General features: G+C 39.3%; 1 protein-coding gene across 1 annotated transcript; it reads left to right on the forward strand.

The window, feature by feature from the left end:
• Positions 1-306: 306 nt before the first annotated feature.
• On the forward strand, positions 307-17453 carry LOC117551263 (macrophage mannose receptor 1). The gene is made up of 37 exons (XM_034224071.1): positions 307-347; positions 918-973; positions 3437-3582; positions 4422-4534; positions 4638-4777; positions 5435-5658; positions 6164-6270; positions 6351-6469; positions 6565-6700; positions 7223-7305; positions 7402-7521; positions 7620-7721; positions 7805-7963; positions 8054-8136; positions 8805-8949; positions 9034-9078; positions 9167-9334; positions 9959-10078; positions 10376-10486; positions 10565-10597; positions 10726-10860; positions 10985-11131; positions 11708-11842; positions 11953-12110; positions 12559-12703; positions 12858-12912; positions 13044-13110; positions 13207-13340; positions 13425-13468; positions 13605-13778; positions 14399-14553; positions 14641-14754; positions 14841-14956; positions 15900-16054; positions 16144-16350; positions 17002-17179; positions 17263-17453. Exons 2-36 carry the CDS (start codon positions 964-966, stop codon positions 17076-17078), a joined length of 4182 nt encoding a protein of 1393 aa, XP_034079962.1. The 5' UTR covers positions 307-347; positions 918-963; the 3' UTR covers positions 17079-17179; positions 17263-17453.
• Positions 17454-20307: the final 2854 nt, after the last annotated feature.

The raw sequence follows: 20307 nt of genomic DNA on the forward strand, positions 1-20307 counted from the left end.
CTCTTTTTTTTCTCCTGTATTTGACTCACAGAAAACTGCATTAAATGACCCGTCACTCCTCACACTGCTTTAAACTAAAGAGTAAACGCACCTGAAACTGTCGAGTGTGCATTTTTTCTCAATAAGATTCATAAAATAATTATTTTCTGAAACGTAGGTTCGGGGAAAGCTCCTGATGCTGTGTCTGCTGAGCAACATATGAAATGAGAATCGGATATCAAATGAGCCTTTTATCGTTTTGTAACAACAGGTTGGAGAAGGCAGCGGTGTGGCAGTATAACGTTTATTAGTTGACATGTGGTTGTTATAAAGTCTCTTGTGGACTTTGTGGTTTCACTGGGTCAAATGTGAGTGGCACACTTTTTATATACAATCATTTGTTTACATACATCTGTTACGTTCAAGTGACACATGGTATTACCCCCTGTGTGTTTGTATTTTCATTATTATTATTATTTTGTACTATGTAAAGTGACTTAATTTCTGGCCCTGCACACAGCTCACAGCATGTATATACCATTTAAACAATAATTATTTACTAGTATTTATTTATTTAAAGAGTGAAATGGCACACAAAAAAACAAGTGCTTTAAATAAATATGTCCGGCCTTTAACCTTGATTACGTAAGTGCCTTAAGTGCAAGAAGTAAAATGCAAAAGATAATTACTTTCAATTAAAAACAAATGTCCATTATTTGTTTTTATTGTTAGCAAAAGCTACTTTTTGTTAAATTCAATTAAAATGTTTGATCCTTATTGCACATAATGGAATCACCATTTCCAACATAGTTGTAACCAATTCAAATGTACAGTATTTGTTGTCAAACTGCTGTGGGTTGTAACCATAGACTATATATAAAGGTTGTAACGTAGAAAATGAGTGAGGAGGTCTGTCATCTGTGTTTTACTGCTTTCAGTCTTTGGACCCGGCCGGATGCTGAAAAGAGGGGAACCAAAGAGAAGATGCTCACAGGTTTGAACACTGGGAGAGGGAGCACATCACAGACTGTTCAGAGGGCTTTGAAAAGAAACTTGAAGTTGTTAGTATGTGTAGAAACACACCTTGAGAAGTGAACACAGAAATAAAAATGCTGCTGCAGCTGCTCAGCGCTGCTGCTCTTCTCGCATGCGGTAAGTCTGTTTTTGGTTACATTATTAGAAAAGTAAGAAAGAGCACAGATTTTAGGTTTGAAATACTTGGATCAACAAGAACCAAGTGTGAAGTGAACAAAAAGTAGTGCTTTTAATATTTGTTATGTGGCAACTGTTAAGGACATCAAGTATATAAGGCTTGCGTATCACAGGAATGAAATGACCATCCAGCCAAACTACACATATTTGAAGCTTTGGCTTTGCAGCCAGGTGTTTTTATTTACTTCAAGGAGTGTATGTATCGCTGTGTATGTCTGTTTGACATTATCAAAGGACTTTGAAGTTCAAACAATTCAAAACATCGAGGTCAAGCTGGGTCAAGATCATACATCTGTTTACCTCAAAGACACATGAAACAGCACAAATGAAAAACAAAACGCCATGAGAGCACACTTAGTCCTGTCTCATTCTCACACACAATCACTCACACACATACAAGGTATAAGGAAGTTTAATATGTAAGAGTGTGTATGAGTTTGGGAATGAGGGAGTGAGAGAGAAAGAAAGAAAGATATGAGACGAAAACTGCGACTTGCTGTAAACCAACACTGTACATCCAGACACACAAACACACACATTTCTCAGCTGATACCACTCTTCCACATCCATACCAACACACCTACATCATTTTAGTTGCATACATGTATTCCAATGGCTGTCAGGGCCCCATTATACAACAGGCAAAGAAACCAAGAAATGACAAGCATGTAATTCAATGGTAAAATGTCACATCTGGTGATATAGAGTAAAAAGGACAAATTGAACTATTTTCCTCCAATATAAAACCCTGACATTAAAAAATGCATGATTTTATACCGGTATGGCGGAGAGATCAAAAGATGTGGTTATAATGGGAGTGGATGGGACATTTTTGTCCGCGAGTGGCTAATGTGTGAGTTTTTTGTTTAATCTGATTCTGTGCAAAAACTAATTATCCACCAAAATCAATGTTGTTGCTAATCTTTGACATATCCAAGACTGTGATAACAAAAAAGAGCCAGTCACCAGATATGTATTTTTTGGAAAATAACTCATTTTCTCTGTTTTCATCATGAAAGAAAACAGCGGTTTCATGTATTCAAAATGGCTTTAAAATCCGGAAAATTATTACATTTTTTATATGTTCTAGTAGGGCTGAAGTTGCTTTAAAGATTGAACCCAAAAAAGTTGTGAAAAAAACCTTTTAATATAATGTTTTTATCAAAGTCTTTTGCAGTGGACATTTTTGTCTCGAATGACTAATTTGCGTAGTCGATTTGTTACACAGTGAATTAAAGACCGATTTAAAAAATTGAAATTGGAATTCCAAAATAGATCGAGAAAATAGCCTTGTTACAAAAATCAGGTCATTTTCACCAACACAACCAAAGTTATTGCAAAATGAAAAGTGAAAAATGACCCATATGGACAAAAACGTCCACAGTGATACCGGAGGGTTAAGCCAATTTTCAACCAATCTTGAATGGTACTACTACTTTCCATCATGAACTCAACTGCTTCTCTGGTGAAATGTGGGGGAAATACCTCAAAACACTGGTATACTGTACTGCTAAATGTTACGCTAGCATTTATTTTAAGCAGAAGAATGTTTAAACTTAAAACAATATTTAAATGTATGGGATTGTAGCATTTTTTCATTTGTTATGCATCCATCGAACTGACTAGTGTAATGGCCATCTGATGTTACTGACGCCCCACAAGGTCGTGCAGCGGTCAGAGAGAGTCAGTGCTGTGGTGGTTCAAGTTTCTTTTGCTCTATCAACTCAATAAGGATGTGTGCAAACATGTGATGCTATAGTGTCTTGTTGTTGAAGTCGTTAAAGTCAAACATTACCCAGAGTTTTGTATGAGAACTGACTGACATGGCTGGACTGTGGATCTGTCACGGGACTTTTATGATTAAATGGGTATTTAAATGATGCAGCAGCTTGTGAAGTTTCAAATCAACTTTTTTGACTTATCACCCATTAAAAGTAATCACGTTATTTTGTATTCTACCATTCTTGCTGACTGAGAGATGTTGCTTGTGATCTCTATAATGATGCGTCACATCAGAACATAAAAGACAAAACAATCCCATTTAAGCATTCTAAAATTATGATCAGATGTTTTAGCATGTACTTATTTCACCATTTATTTGCATCTTAGTGCTTTCTATAGAGGCAGGTTGGTAAGGTAGTATTAGCTTGGTTACCTGTGCTGTGGTGCTCTTCATAATATATTATTTCTATTCCATGTTTTGTCATAGTGCGCAGTAACACTGTTTTGTTTTGTTGTGTTTCAGCTCATTGCCAGTGTCAGCAGGGCTGGAGGGAGAATGAAGATAGATGTTACTTATTTTCAACTGATGTAAGGACATGGATGGAGGCTAACGCCTTTTGTATCGCTCAGAACAGCAACCTGATGAGTGTCCAGGACATTCATGAGAGGGTGAGAACACACACACACACACACACACACACACGCCTGAAATCACCCATTGGGTTAATGTTCTCTGCAGACGGCTCTACTCATGTATTCTTCCGGTAAACATTTGCATCCGATTTTGGAGATGATTATAGAATTGAAAATTGTAAATGTAAACGTTTTTTGACGACAATATAACACAATTTAAACGCAACAAAGATTATGCTGGAAAGAGTATATGACAAAGCAATTGAAGGTGATTAGCCGGCAGAATCAGAAAGCCAACATACCACATGTGTGAAAAGTGATTCAGTCCTGGATCATAAAGCCTTACACACTGTAGGGAATCATTGCACTAGAAACAAAACATTGTATTTACTTCTGGGATGTATATGACATTTCTTTTAGACTGAGGGATTTGTAATTTAAGAATAAATTGTAATTAAACAAAAAATGGTGCTTGTTACACTTTGGGACTATGTGTATTTCAATGTTTAGGTTGAATCTGTGATGTGGTTTTTCAAAAGTCTAAATATAAATTGTTTTAAAAAGATGGTCAGGACTTTTATTTTGAGGAGGTATTGAGAGGAAGACACTGTGGATATTTGAGTTTGACATCATAGCATGTGGTTTGAGTTGATAGATGATAAACGTTCAGTTCATTGTTTCAGTTGTGGAAAAAGAATAGGATCATGTAAGAAAATACGTCTTTCTACTCCTGTACCTTCATTTAAATGTATTGACATTGTTTAAATTGCTAATGAGAATTTGGGATATGTAACCTGTTTATTTATGTTTTATACTTGTGTTTTGTTTGAAATAAAATACATAATTCTCAATGTATTTTTATTTATAATGTCTAGCTGTGGGTGAGGACACAGATCGGCAGAGAGACGTTCTGGTTCGGCCTGAATGACCAGGTCTCAGAAAACGTGTTTGAGTGGAGCGATGGGAGCACCTTCATACCATACTTATCGTATGTTATACCAATATTAAAATATGCATCATACAAAAAAGTATGTGTTACATTACATTACATTTATTTTAGTTTATCATAAGTGATTCCTCTCCTGTTGTAGATACTGGATGAACGGGCAGCCTGATAACTGGGGCGATGAGCCCGGAGAGGACTGTGTTCAGGTGGTCGGGGAGAGCCAAGGCCAGTGGAACGACAAGAACTGCAACTTCAAGAGGAAATATATCTGCAAGCACGTCAACCGTAAGTCCACTGTCTGTACTGTGTTAGATCTAAAACGAGTTGAAGCCGTAGAGCTAAAACCCTTATTCCTCTCTTCATACACATTTCAGAGCAATTTCTTTTGTTTCTAGTGACGACTCTACAAGATACTCAGATATTTTACTTAAGGCAAAGTAGCAATACAGCAACACGATGTAGGAATACTCTGTTGCAAAGATCTGCAATAAAATGTCACCTAAGTAAAATACAAAAGTATCAACATGTAGCTTGAGTACAAACAGCAAAGGTACTCATAATTCAACATAATAAATCATTTAAGAGATTATAATAAGTGATAAATGATGGTGTTCATCACTTTAATATTGTAGCTTGTTAAGGTGGAGCGAATTTGAAATAGTTTATATACCGCTAAGTTGTTTAACCTGTAATTAAATATCATAATCTATTTTTAGTTTATTTAGAATATGTATTGATACTCTATCTCTGCTAAGTGACTAACTGAAGCTGTCATATAAATGTAGAGGGTGAAGCAAAGTACAGTGTAAGATGATGGGTTTGGAATTGTATAAAGTAGCACAACATGAGTAACTTCAAATAGTTCTTAAGTACATTCATAAAATGTGGAATTTACCAAGTTTAATCACAACCATTAAGCATGTTTTCTTTCCTGCTCTTCAGCGAATCCTGGCCCGCAGTGTGACTTAGCAAACGGCTGGAGACAGTACGGCTCCAACTGCTACAAGCTGAAGGCTGAAACCAGGAAGAGCTGGTCTGAGGCGAGGGGGGACTGCGTTCAGGAGGGGGGGGACCTGGTGTCCATCGTCAGTGCAGAGGAGGAGGAGTACATCACAGGAACTCTGGACCCCTCGTGGGCTGACCTCTGGATGGGGCTCTCCACACTGGTGAGAGGAACACAGTGGCATTAGGAGAGCTATTTATTCTGAAGTATAACGAGTATTCCACTCATGGCAGTTATTATCAAACCAAACATGTACACTTTCAGCAGCTTTTATAGCCCATGATGGAAAGGAGCAGGGAGAAGGAAGTCACATTGTGATGGTTTGATTAAAAAAGATGGTCTGCCACTCACAGCTGCTTACAACCAATACTTATAACATGAAACTAAAAGACACAATTTAAACACACAACAATCTAGCATAATCTAAAAAGGTTACCTGACATCTTCATACTGTCTAATTATCATTTATTCATACATTTTCATAAACCTAGAGATGTTCATCCAGCCCTTTCAATCATTTGGTAAAGAATTCCACAGTTTAACGCCAACTACAGAGATTCACATATAGGAGTCAAACTGATGCTTAAAGTTACATTTCCTTCTATGTTGCACATCCTCTGAGTTTAAAATATCAAGGACAGTACTGAAGATGAGCTCTGTTCCTCCAGAAATGCACCAAGATTTCCTGTCAGGTTGAAGCGGGGAACAGTCAGTACGCCTGGACTGATGCTCTCCCAGTGGGGTACACAAACTGGGGCGATGATCAACCTTCAGGGTAAGATAGAACATTATTTTCTTATTATTTAAATAAAGATATATTGTGCAATCAAGGTTAAAACACATGTTCTCCAACAGGGATTTACAGGCCGGCTTGTGTTCTGCAATCATTAAAGAACCATCAGACGAGTTTGGGAAGTGGAGTGCCCATGTGTGCAGATACGAGCGTCCCTACATGTGTAAACGACCACTGAACAGTAAGCCGGATTGATTATCAGAAGCATACAATTCTAAGAAATGATTTGCTTTTCATTTAAACTATTTCTTCTTGTTCCTCTAAACTCCCCTCCAGCTATCTGCCCCCCTGGCTGGCAGAGTTTCTCCGGCAGTTGTTACTGGATGGTCAGTAATGTCAATCTGTTGACCACCTGGCACGACGCCGCCACCAAGTGCTCCGATCTGGGGGCCCACCTTCTCATTATTAACAAGTAGGTGATGTTGAAGCCACAGTATATGACTTTTATAATAAGAAATAGCATAAACTGAAATAACAGCAGAATGGAAAGGAGTAAAAGTAGACCTGCCCTGCAGCGTGGTCTTGAATGACACATTTAAAGGAATACTTTTACCACAAAATGACAATTATTCACGCTATGTTGCCTTCAATTCTTTAAAAAAAACGTTGTTTATCTCGCATTTGGTGAAAGAAGAATTGAAGTCCGAGATAAGTCTTGATGGCTTTTATCACTTACCATTTAACAACAATTAAACTATTTTCCTGAGTGAAATATCTGTTATTTAACCGCTAAATGCTCCACTGAGTGCACCACAAAACGTTCTCTTATTGCAGTTTATCACTGGGTTTGTAGCGTTAAGAAGTGTATTAGAGCTTTTTATTCAAACAGCTGACTGATCTGGGATGAAAAACCAAAACAATAAGAGCTAAAAGAGGCTAAAAAGCTGACTGCGGGAGAACAGTGGAAAACTTAACCTGTGTCGTTTTCTTCTAGTCAAGATGAACAGTTCTACATAAATGGAAAACTCCCAGACTTTCACCAAGTGGAGATCCCTGACCTATGGATCGGTTTATCAGGTACTTTTGATGTGAAATAAAGAAATGTCTTCTCTGCAATAAATGATTTTTGAAAATGCCCTTTTCCATTCATTATCTTGTTTGTGATGTCACCAGATAAGGACCAGGATGGGGACTTTAAATGGGTGGATAAATCCCCGGTTACTTTTTCCAACTATCTCCCTGGTTGGCCCAAAAACACTGTTGCCACCTGGGACTGTGGACAGATCTTCACAGGTAGAAAAAACCCTCCACCATCTCATCCCTGAACTTACACTTGATATGTTTTCAGTTGAGGCTGATGAACACCAACATGATTAAATCTCCTGTTTCAGGAAATTACGAGGGCAAATGGGAAACAACTAACTGCTTCAAGAGCCTGGGTTACATTTGTGAGATGACGGGTGGACAGAATCCAAAACCAACTTCAGCTCCTGGTCAGTCGGACTTCCTGTTTCCTCTCCACACACGGTGTATCTGAAGCCGTGTTGATAACTCTCACCTTTATTCTTTGCTCCAGATTCCCACTGTGACGCTGGGTATTTGTTGTATGGGGATTTCTGCTATCAGTTTGAGACTGAGCAGGTGAAGAACTGGCACGACGCCGAGGCTCACTGCAGCGGAGAGCAGAGTCACCTGGTCAGCTTCCACTCCCTGGAGGAGCTGAGCTTCATCACTGGTAAACCACCTGTAAACCACATGCAATCATCATGAAATAATCAATCAAGAAAGTATATTGTTTAAAGTGCAAATCATCTTTTTCCTGCAGCTCACATGCCAGGGGAAGCCTGGGTGGGGTTGAATGATATAAACAACGAGAACCAGTTTGTGTGGACTGATGGAACTGCTGCAGTAAGTGATGGAGCCAGGAACATATTATGTGATAAATATAACTGTAAACATTTGAACACAAAGTACTTCAATCTGGTCAACTGCACAGAGCAGGATACAATTATCAGCTGACAATGCAGTATACAGTTCTATCTTTATTTAGAAACTAAATGCATTCAACTCACCTTCGATCTCAATACTTTTAAAAGCTAGTTATTCAATTTGGCTGATAATTAATGTCATCATCTTATTTATTCTCTAATTATTATTACTTTGAATGATTTCGGTTTTTAAATATATTATATACCTCTAGTATCTTCTGTCTTTTCCTCTTGACGTTCAACTCCTTTTCACACCAATTGCTTTTTTATGAAAGTTATGACAAAGTTAAGAAATAATCCTTGACGTTTTTTAATCACTTGCAAAGACTTGCTTTTACAACTTGACTATTTTATTCTGATCCCTTTGTTTTAACTTTTGTTTGTCATATTAGTCACAATCCCTAAGCACAAATTCGTCCTTCAAACGTTGATAACTTCTTAGGTCTGCTTGCAGTAACGGTTATTACTTTCTCCATCGACTCATCATGTATTCCCAGTTTAAACATCTATTTTGAATGACTAATAATAGAAAATCTGGCAGTATGACACTGAAGTTGCTCCTCTAAAATGATTTCCTCTGGACTTCAGGACCTCCTCCCGTGGGCGCCCAACCAGCCGGACGACTGGCAGAACAACGAGGACTGTGTGAACCTCCGAGGGATGAACCACTACGAACCGGGGTTACTCAACGACGATTTCTGCACCGCCACCAAGGAATTCATCTGCAAAAAAGGTTTCATACTAAACCATTTTTGTTCACATGTGGTGTGTTAGTGATGATATTTTGAAGTCAAATGTCTGTCTTGTATCTTCATAGCTAAAGGACAAGGCCCTCCTCCCCAGCCCCCGACATCTGGACCAGGTACACTTCATAGTTAGCATGGCCTGACAATGATAATATGTGTGTGTTTATCTTGATTTGTGCTAATATTCGGTTGTTTTTGTTACAGGATGGAATCCGAAATGTGGATTCTGGATGTCCGACCCCTTTAATGATTACTGCTACCTGTTCAACTACCTGTCCACCAGGACGTGGGCGGAGGCTCGGGCCGACTGTGTAAACCAGGGGGGGGACCTGGTGAGCATCACAGACCCTTTCGAACAGGCCTTCATTCAAGGTACCGCCTTTACTCTGTGTCTGACTAATTCATTAAAATATTATATATAATTATTGCTAAATGTATGATGATTGACAGTACATTTTCTGTCATTTCTATTTATTTGTTTAAACATTGTTTTATAGTAATAGTAATATTTACAGAAAAGATCAAATAATAATAATAATGTTAGCAAAATGATGGTAATATATAAAAGTTTGGAGATTCAAATTACAACTTGTTTCCCTAATAATCTGTCATACTCTAACTACATAAAATGCAGTATATAGAGTATAGATGTTAGAGTTAGCAAATAAACTATCTATGGCAAATTTAGGATTAACCTAAACTAAAATGCACTGATGCCTATAATGTTGGAATACAATATTGAGTATCTCTTCTCATGAAATGATTGTGTGTGTAAATAGGAATAAAAAGAGGAATGTGTCTGAAAATACGATTATTCCAACTTTGTGGGCAACAGTGTCATTTCTCTCAATCATCTATTAAGAATATATTATGTGCTGGATAATAAGCATCCACACCAAAAAGTGTAAACCTTCTTACAGAGCAAACTTCCTCTGATAGATTAAACTTGCATTAAGCTTGTCTCTCACTCTAATTTGATTGGTGTTTTCCCCTCAGGTGTGATCCAGGTGAGTCCCACTGGGATCTCTCTGTGGATGGGCGGCCACGACTCGGTCACTGAGGGCGGCTGGGAGTGGATGGATGGAGCTCCCTTCAGATACATCCGCTGGAGCGCAGGTTCGTTTTAGGTCTAATAACATAACAAAATGTAAGGCAAGTATATTTTCGCAGGACATTTCAGGCAACTCAAAGGGCTTTACAAAAAACATCAAAGCATTAAGACATGCAAAGAAACACATTATGTAATGACACTTAAGTACATTTTTAAAAAGTGATTGGAAAGCCGAGAGAATACAAATAAAAACAAGATTTAATTGAACAGTGCTGTCTAAAAAAAAAAAGTGATCAAAATATTTTATCATTATTATTTGAAGACAACTGAATTCCCTTTCTTCGCCTCATTATTCCTCACAGGTAACCCTGACGACTATTACGGTGAAGACTGCCTTTCTATCCTCATTAACAACGGCTACTGGAACGACGACAACTGTGACAGCAAAAGAGGATATATCTGTGAGCGCAGAGGTGAGATGTGGTGCTATAACTGAAGGTAATACTGAGTGTTGATGTTTCTAACACTATACTCGTCTTTCTCTCTTTCAGGGAACACACCTGAGCCTCCTCCTCCTCATGATGGTAACAAAACCTCATCATTGATATTGATATCTGCATACTTTCTTATTGAAACAACAACAAATGGACCTGAAGCTGCGATGAATTTGTTTTAAAGATTAAAGTTGATGTCCAAATCCTTCCTGCTGCAGGCTTCATGACGGCTCTGGTGTGCCAGGACTCCTCCGCTGTCCTCCACTGTCCGACCGAAAGTGTGATTAACATCCAGTCTGCCTTCTATGGACGAAAGAGCGCCGACATCTGTCCACATCTGGAGGGATCAGGAGGTGCTGTAGTCTCTCTGTCAATGTGTATCATTGCCTTTTGACTGGCAATTGTTCTCTAATTCAAATCTAAATATTATGTAAATGTAGATCCATGCTTAACCAGACGATGATCATTGTCCTGCAGGAAGCTGCACAGTGGATGGTATCCTCCCTTACTTTAGGAAGAGGTGTGATAACCATCCCTTCTGCTTTCTGTACGCCCATACCGAGGAGGACCCCTGCCCCACCGTTTCCAAATACCTTGAGATCGTCTACAGCTGTGAACAAAAAGGTGGGCTTTCTTTTCCTCCTGTGATTGATTTAAAATCTCTCCTGGAAATACAATAATGCCCTGGAATTATTTACAATCATCTTAGGGCTAATTTATTTGTATTTATTCAATAGGGGCAAACATCTATATATATATAACAATTATGACAATATGATCACATGATAATATAACCTTCCAAAAGAGATAAAAGATAAGAATTAAAAGAAAAACGAATGAAATCTTTTAGAAACATTTAGAAACCATCATTTTCATATTTATTGTTGTATTTAGACCCATTCTTACCTAAACAATGTTTGTCCCATTTATTTTCGTGTTTTTCTACTTCGTATTGTATTGTAGCAATATAAATTATATATCCAAAATATTGTATCCATATAAATTGAGTTTGCAATGTACTCTTCTTGGGAAAACTTCAAATCAGTAGTTCTTCATTGAGCTTAATAAATCATTATTTTAGCCTACAGAACAATTGAATTCATTATTTGGGGCTATTTCTATCTGGAACCCCCAACATGATGTTTAAATGTGTTCATTTGAAATTGAATTTGATGTGTTGTTTTGTGATTGGCTGCTCAGTGTGTCTGCACGGCCTGGGTGTGGAGGACGGGAACATCACGGACTCCCAGCTCTCTGCTTCCTCCTCCATCGGTTTCTACACCCCCAACAAGGCCCGCTTGAATGGAAACTCCTGCTGGATGCCTTCAGGAACCTGTGCGTATCAAACCAGCAGTCACACATACAACATGAGATTTCAATATATTCTTAAAGGCAGAGTTTCATCTTGTTTTAATGTTGAATTGGTGTCCTCATATCTTCCTCAGCAACCTCAAGCTGGATCCAGGCAAATCTGGGCCAAACTAGAAAAGTGACAGGAGTAGTAATCCAGGGTTGTCCTCAAAATGAACACTGGATCACCAAGTTTAAGATCCAGCACAGCATGGACGGAACAATCTGGACGGACTACACTGCGGACGGGCAGGTGAGTGAGCAGAGACACCAACATATACACAAGTTAAACAAATGAGATAAACTTCATACAAAGTATTACAAACATACAATTGATAAATAAGTGTGAAAAGCAAAATACGCAAAAAAGTACCCAAATGAAACAAATGATATGTCAAAGATGTGTACATACATTTATCATGAGCACATACTCAGTATAAATTGGATAACCTTAGAACATTATTATTAGGCCAGACTAAGTGAGGTTGACGGCTGATGCAAAAAGATAGTTTTTGTTTGACTTTTTATGGGTCAACTTAGCTCAGGAGACAATTCAGAAGGAAAGGGACTTGATCGGCAGAGGTCCTAACATCCCCTCCTTGTTGTTCTCTCTCTTTAAATAATAAGAAGAGGTGATTTGTAAAGATTGTAGAGCCCCAGCTGAAGAACTTGTTGTCATTCTATATTTCTTTGATTTTCAGTCTTTCCCAGGATCGACGGACAAAAACAGTCCTGTCACTCAGCTGCTGGGGACCCCTGTGACGACTCAGTACATCCGCGTCCTCCTGCTGGAGTTCAACGGGCAGGCCGGCCTGCGCTTCGACGTCTTAGGGTGCACCCCCGACTGTAAGAACATTAGTTTACTCTTACTTTACTCTTTACATCAGTTTACAAATCTACTTACAAATTCCCAAAAATACAGTTTACTATTGGTCCAAGCCTGCTGTGATACTGTCACAAGACATCTGATGGTCAATGATGAAACGTTGTTGTTCAACAGATGCAGTCAGCTGCGCCAGTAGGCCCAACTTCAACTTTGCCAACGATAAAATGACGTGAGTGAGACTTGAGATGTTTACACCAAAAATAAAAAATTGCATATTTAACCCAACATTTGTATTCTGCAAATCTATGCGACATTTTTTCCCACCATCATACACACAACTGATTCTCGTGTATCTTTCAGTGTCAGTTGTCCAGCGCGCTGTTCCAACACTTACCACAGAGTGTACGGCACTTCAGTGTATCGTGGGGTATGAGCGGATTTCTTATCACAACTTCTCTACTTTATAAAGTATATATTTCTTATTAAATATATAATCCTCTCTCTGCTGTGTCTCCTCTAACAGGACTCCAACATCTGTGCTGCTGCTATCCATGCTGGAGTGGTGTTGAATGAGAATGGAGGGGACTGCACTCTGCTGAAAGCTCCAGGACAAAACTTCTACGCCGGCTCCACCCGGAACGGCATCACCTCTCTACAGTAAGCAGCAGAGTTTCAAATAAATCCCTTTTTCCTTTCATAGTGTAACTTTCCTTGGAGGCTAATTCACATTCTTCTCTACAGATATGATGGGAACTACGCTGTGTCATACACTTTTGCAGATGGAGGTGAGTTACATTTATCATCCCTTCAACAAATCTCTAAGCAAACGCTTTTTTTATCAGATAACATTTGATATTTGTGCTGGTTTTTATGTCTTTTTTCAATTCATTGATTGCACTGATTTTAAACTCTGTCCTTCAGAGCTGAGGTGTTCAGGGCCCGACTGGTATGAGTTTGGAGATTTCTGCTACAAACCTTTTGAAGACAAAAAGACTTGGCACGATGCCCAGAGGACTTGCAGGGCGATGGGTGCTGAACTTGTTTCCATCCTCTCCATGACGGAGCAGAGCTGGCTGGAAAGCTACCTGTACATGGGTATGTATCTAGAAGAAATAGGAAGTATCATTTGGTTTAGGGATTACAAAAATAAAGTAAGGAAGGAAGATGATTCAACGATTCAAGGGCTTTATTGTCACATGCAGATAAACTACACCATAGTGTTGGAAATGAAAATCTTAGGATAAGATAAGATAAGATAAAATGGAACTTTATTAATCCCTGTGTGGAAATTCAGGAGTTTAAGCAGCAACAGAGTACCGGTAAGTGTGAAAGTACAGTACAGATTCAGACAAGATTAATACAATTACAGATACAATTTAAATGATACACAGGTAAGTAGCTGTTAAAACAAGAAATGAAGATATACACATATCTGAGTCCGGATTGTTAAATATATTTACATGTATGTGCGCAGGTCAAAGTTAAGACCCAGGATCCTCCATTAATGCAACATACAATGCACTTACAAATAAATAAAATAAGTGCAAGTACAAAAAGATATCAGATATTGCAAGAGAATGATGGAAGTGACAGAAAATTGTAGGTTGAGGTGACATTATTCTTTTTTGACACTCATCTTGTGAACTCTGGTACGCTTAAAAAAACAGCATATGGTAAAAAGCTAATTGCATTTTTTTCTGGGTTGGTTTATGCAGCCACCAGTGACGTGTGGACGGGTCTGACTGACCTGGCTGTGACCGGGATGTTTACCTGGTCTGACGAACACATGGCGACCTTCACTTACTGGGCCCCGGGGGAGCCCAACAACCACGACGGGTTCCATGAGGACTGTGTGGAGATGATATACCAGGTACACACCAGTAACAACATTTACTTGATCAAAGTCCTTAATCATTCTTTGCAGGGAATTTTGATGTAAATGTCCTCTCTGTTTCAGACTGGACGATGGAATGACGTGTCCTGCACCGAGCTCAATACCTACATATGCAAAACGCCCAAAGCACACTACCCACTGCCCTCTGTGAAACCCACTGTGTACGGATGCCCTCAGGTGGGGAAAACAAGCCATACATTTGATAAGAATCTTGAATCTATCTTCTCGTGTGTTGAGTAAAGAGATAATCGCCTATGTGTCAGGGCTGGGATTCGTACGGCTACGCCTGCTACTGGATGGAGGAGACGGGCAGGACCCGGTCGGAGGCCAAGGCTTTCTGTGAGGAGCAGGACAGCTTCCTGCTGCACATCGGAGACATGTGAGGGACCTTGCTTTTATTACCCCCAACACATTGTACCTTGTGGATACAAATGTTTGCAATCATTTCTAGTGTACAGCTTTTGAATAATGAGGTCAGTTACTTTATGATTTATTCTGAATGAACTACCTGACTGAAAGGCAAGAGAGAAAACACTATTCTGGTGATCCATTTTCCAAGTCAGTAAAGAGGGTTTGGTGAAGAACCCCCCCCCCCCCCCCCAGAATGTCCACGGATGAAAAAGAAAACTGGCATTGTGATTTTTCGTTACTGTACTTAAGTACATTTTCTGGTATCAGTACTTTACTCCACTACTTATTTTTCTGACGACTTTTTACTTTTACTTCTTACATTTTTAAAACAAATACCTGGACTTTCTACATTTTCAAAACAGGTTAGTTACTTTAGTTTGAATGTGTGTTTGGTGGCGTGATCATTATTATTTAGAGTCATTGCGTGCCTATTGATTTGAACACGATCCGTGTATCCATCATTTCCTGGTCTTCTCTAAAGAAGACGGACCAATGAAAATGTTGTAATGTTGCCGTTGTTCAGCATCGAAACATTCATTAGCTAACAATGACATTATTGTTCCATTAATATAAAGGGAGGTCAGGTATTCTTTAAAACAGCTGCTAGTTATGGGTACTTTTTACTTAAGTACATTTCAAAGCCCATACTTCTTTACTTTTACTTGGGTAAAGAAATGTAGTCAGTACTTCTACTTTTATCAGAGTATTTTTAAACATGAGTATCTGTACTTCTACTTGAGTAAAGGATGTGTGTACTTTTGCCATCCCTGCACAAGACTGCATAAATCCCAATAAGGAAATAAAAGAGAAATGACACAATGAATTGATAATAGTGGCAGATTAAGCATTTGTCATCTTGTAACAATCTGGTTGGCAGGAGTTTGAATGCATCGTCTCTGTGTTCTCTGCAGTTATGAGCAGTCACATTTCACAGTGGCGTTGTCGGGTAAGACTGGTTTCTGGTGGATTGGCTTGCGTGCTCGAGGAGGGTCGAGTGGGGGGGTCGACTACATCTGGGACAACGGGGCACTTCTGTCCTTCACCCACTGGGACAAAAATCAGCCAGGTACAGACACTAACACATGCAGATATCAAAAGAATTCCCCTATACCATTATACCTATTGGAAAAACACCAATGTCCATTTTGTCTGTAGATAGCGGGGATGGCACCTGTGTGGCCATGACAACGGGTCCGATTGGTGGTTTCTGGGATGATAAGGAGTGCTTGGAGAAACACGCCTTTGTCTGTGAGAAACCCCGGCCCGACATCACCCCCCCCCACCAAGGCCCCGACCTTCCCTCCTTCTCAGGGCTGTGCCACAAGCTGGACCGCCCTGCCTCACTTCAGAAACTGTTTCAAGGTAAAGAAGGCAGTGGAATAAACACCAACACCAGGTTATCTGCAAGGTCATTAAGTCGGCTAGTGGGGAAAAGCAACTAAGCACATGAACTCAAGTATTGCCCTTAGGTACAAATTAGAAGTTCCACATTTTTACATTAGTATTTTCTTAAGGTACTTTCTTCTTCTACTCCACAACACCTCAAAGGGAAATGTTCTCTACATTTATTTAAAATCTTAAGTTACCAAACATTTTACAGTTCATCCGTATCTGTCCAGTGCAAACCATGTTTCTCATGATGAGTTGAATTTAAATGTGTGTGATTACCTGAAGGATGTTTTGTCTTCCTTCATGCATTAAAAAACGTATGGCGATTTGATATAATATGATGCATTTAGTAGATTTAACTACTCAACTGTGTATAAAGGAGTTAAAATAAGGACAACCTTAAACATCTACAGCTGTATTAAGAAACATCAACACATGTTTGGGAGCAGAATATTATATTATTTTATTATAAATAAAAGTAAAACACTGACAAGGAACATTTTACAACATATCAATACTTTCATATTTTACTTATAGTGCATTGGACCTTTTACTTAAGTGAAGTAGCAGAATACTTCTTCCTCCTCTGGTCAGCACTGGTTATTATCGTCTGATTCCTTGCAGCTCTTCCACAATGTGGACTGGTCCATGAAGAAGAGCTGGGGAGCCGCTCTGGAGGACTGCGTCTCCAGAGGAGCTAACCTGGTGAGCATCCACACCCAGGAGGAGCAGGAGTTCCTGGCTCTGTACAGCAAAGGCACCAGCAAGTGGATCGGCCTCAAGCACAACCCAGCAGAAGGAGGTGTGTGTAGTGTGTGTTTTACAGAGCTGAAGATAATTGGGGTACAGATAAAGAATACACTCATGACTATTCCTATCGTGTAGGTTATTCTTGGAGCGACGGCACACCTCTCTCACACACTAACTGGGGTCACGGGGAGCCCAACAGCCACGAGGGCCGTGAGGAGTGTGTGGAGATGGTGAGCAGCACCAACGGGACCTTCTCTGAATGGAACGATCTGAACTGTGACGCCCACCAGGACTGGATATGCATGATTGCTAAAGGAAAGAACCCCATCCTGCCCCCTGTGCCCCCACCTCCAGTCCCAGGTAAACTGTTCCCACAATGCACCGTCCTTCCTGTACTGACAAGGTTTTATCCTGGTGTTAATTTACAGCTGAGAAGGCTGTACAACATGATTGAACAATCTGACTTGAACCTGTTATAAGCTAGAAACTAAACCATTGATAGCCTACGGCATGTTTGGCAACATTTCTATAGAAAGAGATGTGTTTGATTTCAGACTGTCTGCCACTTTAAATCAAGGCTGGCTGATTCATATATATAATGGAGTAACTAAATACTGTGTTGTTGAGAACATTACAATGATGGTTAAACAGCAGCAGAGGTGGAGGGAGTAAAACATTGTGGTATTCATATAGTTGTGTGTTTGCTTTATTTTGAAATACCAGAGCTGAGACTATATATATTTAAAATGTAGTTTCATGCATGTGACACTACTTACTGCTCGCAATCCCGAAATGCAACACCACCCATTTTATAGAAACTTCAGTAGAGTGAACCTCACCTCTCAATATTGAAAAATGGCAAAGATTAGTAAGTGTCAGAAATCTCCACTCCATGTGTTAGGCATTTTGTTATGAGCACATTATCTCCGTGTGTGTTTTTCTCATCTCCGTCCTCAGCTCCTGATTGTGGCGTGAACCCCGGTTGGAGGAAGAACAACAACATCTGCTACTACTACAACGACACCGACATTGTTGACTTCCACACGGCCATGAGACGCTGCTACGAAGAGAAGGCCTCGCTCGTCTCCATCCTCAACAAAGACGAACAGGCTTACGTCAACACCATGGTGCGTCTCGTTCTCAGAACATGTTGTACCATGTCTCAGTGAAATGTGTTTGGGACACGATGTTCTTGTTTTCAAGGTGGGGACCGGCCAGGTGGCTTCAGCTTGGATTGGGATGAGGATGTTTGGCATCACAGGTGGACAATACATGTATGTGTTATTTGATCTTTACTCTTTTTACCCCTTTATTTCACAATTAACTACAGCCAGGTTTAGACACTTTTACAGATTGATCCACCTTCTCAGTTTTTTACAATGTAATAATATAATGCAAAAAAAAGGAGTGTTTTTCAATTTAGATAAAAGAAAAATAATTTAAATGAAAAAAAGGGCCTTTTTACATGTTATCAACCATTTGTTCCATTAGAGAGGACCTTCTCTTTATTAAGTGCACATAAAAGGTCAACACCAAGGTTTCTTTGTGTGATGTGCACAGGTGGGTGGACTTCTCCCCTCTCACTTACACTCACTGGAGTCCAGGTGAGCCCAACAATGCCAACGGGGAGGAGCAGTGTGTTCAGATGAACCGACTTCAAGGTAAAAAGCTCAACTAATTGGCTGAATGTCACAATATAGATTAGTTTATTTATTGTTATTAATCATTCGATCTCATTCTTGTTAAGGTGGCTGGAACGATGCAAACTGTGGTCGGGCCGGAGCAGGCTACGTCTGTAAGAAGTTCCCTGGAGATATCCACACTCCCCCTCCACCCACACAGCCCTGGGAGGGCAACTGCCCTGAAGGTAACACACACTCTCTGATGGAGGACAACAGCAACTAATAATGCCACAGTGTAAACAAAATACTCAGTTACAAGTTGTTGCGTTTGAAATTATTATTACCACCTAAATGTATCTCAAAGTAAAAATATGAAAAAATATATATTTGTTTTGTAAAACAACCTGAGCACCTATAATTAGTTGATGATCTAATGGCATATATTATACTTTGACTTTAATGACAATATTTTAACATCATTTACTGACTTTATGACTCTTTTACAATATATTACAGCTTTACTTTTTTTATGACATACTACAGAATACAACCTGTTCTTCAACCCATATTTTAGAAATATACTTTATTACACTTTTCTTTTTTTCACTTACATTTTTATTTAAATGTTTATAAATATACAAAACCACATATAGTTCAGTATCCATTTGAATTAAAACCCCATTGAAAAAAAAAAGAAAGTACAAATAATAATAAAAACAAGCAAACAACAACAGTGACATGGAAGCTTTCTATCCTATTTTAACATCATTGTCTGGTTCCAACTGTCAATTTATGGTGCCGGTAATTTTTCTTTTATACTCAACCCATTTTTCCCATTTGGACTCAAATTTCCCTTCCTGGACCCTCAATATGTGTGTGAGTCTTTCCATATCAAATATTTCCTGTACTACTCCCAGCCATTGCTCCTTCGTAGGTGGATCCGCTATACCATGCTCTGGTAATAGTTGTCTTGCTGGCAGCCAGCAGCACCTTAATCAGGTATCTGTCCCCACCCTGTGTGTTTTCCTCTACCAGATTCCCCAAGGAACCTCATAACCTAATATCTCCTTCAATACTCCCCATACTTCCTCCCAGTATCCCTTCATCTTTTGGCATTTACATTTTTTGTGTGTGTGGTCTGCCTCCACCTCGCCGCATTTCCTCCAACATGCGTTCTGTTCCGGGGCCTACCTCCCTTTTATCTTCGGGGTTATGAAGTATCTGATTATGTTCTTCCAGCCAAATTCCCTCCATACCCTTGACCCAGTAGTTGAATGCTGCACTCGACATACATTATACCATTCTTCCTCTGTCATATCAATCCCGAGTTCTTTCTCCCACTTTTCTTTTATACATAGTTGAATTCCCCCTACTCTCCAACAGAGCTTGATATAGAGCTGAAATCCCCCTGCCTTTCTTCCCTTCATATGCTTCAATCATTACCTTAATTACCCCATTTTGTTTAGTGGTTTTATCCATTTTTATTTATTTTATATAATAATTTCTCACCTGTAAATATCTAGAGTGGTCACCCCTTTCCAGATCGAACTTATCTCTT

Source organism: Gymnodraco acuticeps, unplaced genomic scaffold (assembly GCF_902827175.1).
Source record: "Gymnodraco acuticeps unplaced genomic scaffold, fGymAcu1.1, whole genome shotgun sequence".
In the NCBI taxonomy this organism is placed as follows: Eukaryota; Metazoa; Chordata; class Actinopteri; order Perciformes; family Bathydraconidae; genus Gymnodraco; species Gymnodraco acuticeps.

Excerpts from the sequence above, each read along its gene's own strand:
- LOC117551263 (XM_034224071.1), top strand. Across the intron at positions 6,701-7,222 it reads CACCTTCTCATTATTAACAA|TCAAGATGAACAGTTCTACA; the intron begins GTAGGTGATGTT and ends GTTTTCTTCTAG. Across the intron at positions 16,351-17,001 it reads ACTTCAGAAACTGTTTCAAG|CTCTTCCACAATGTGGACTG; the intron begins GTAAAGAAGGCA and ends GATTCCTTGCAG.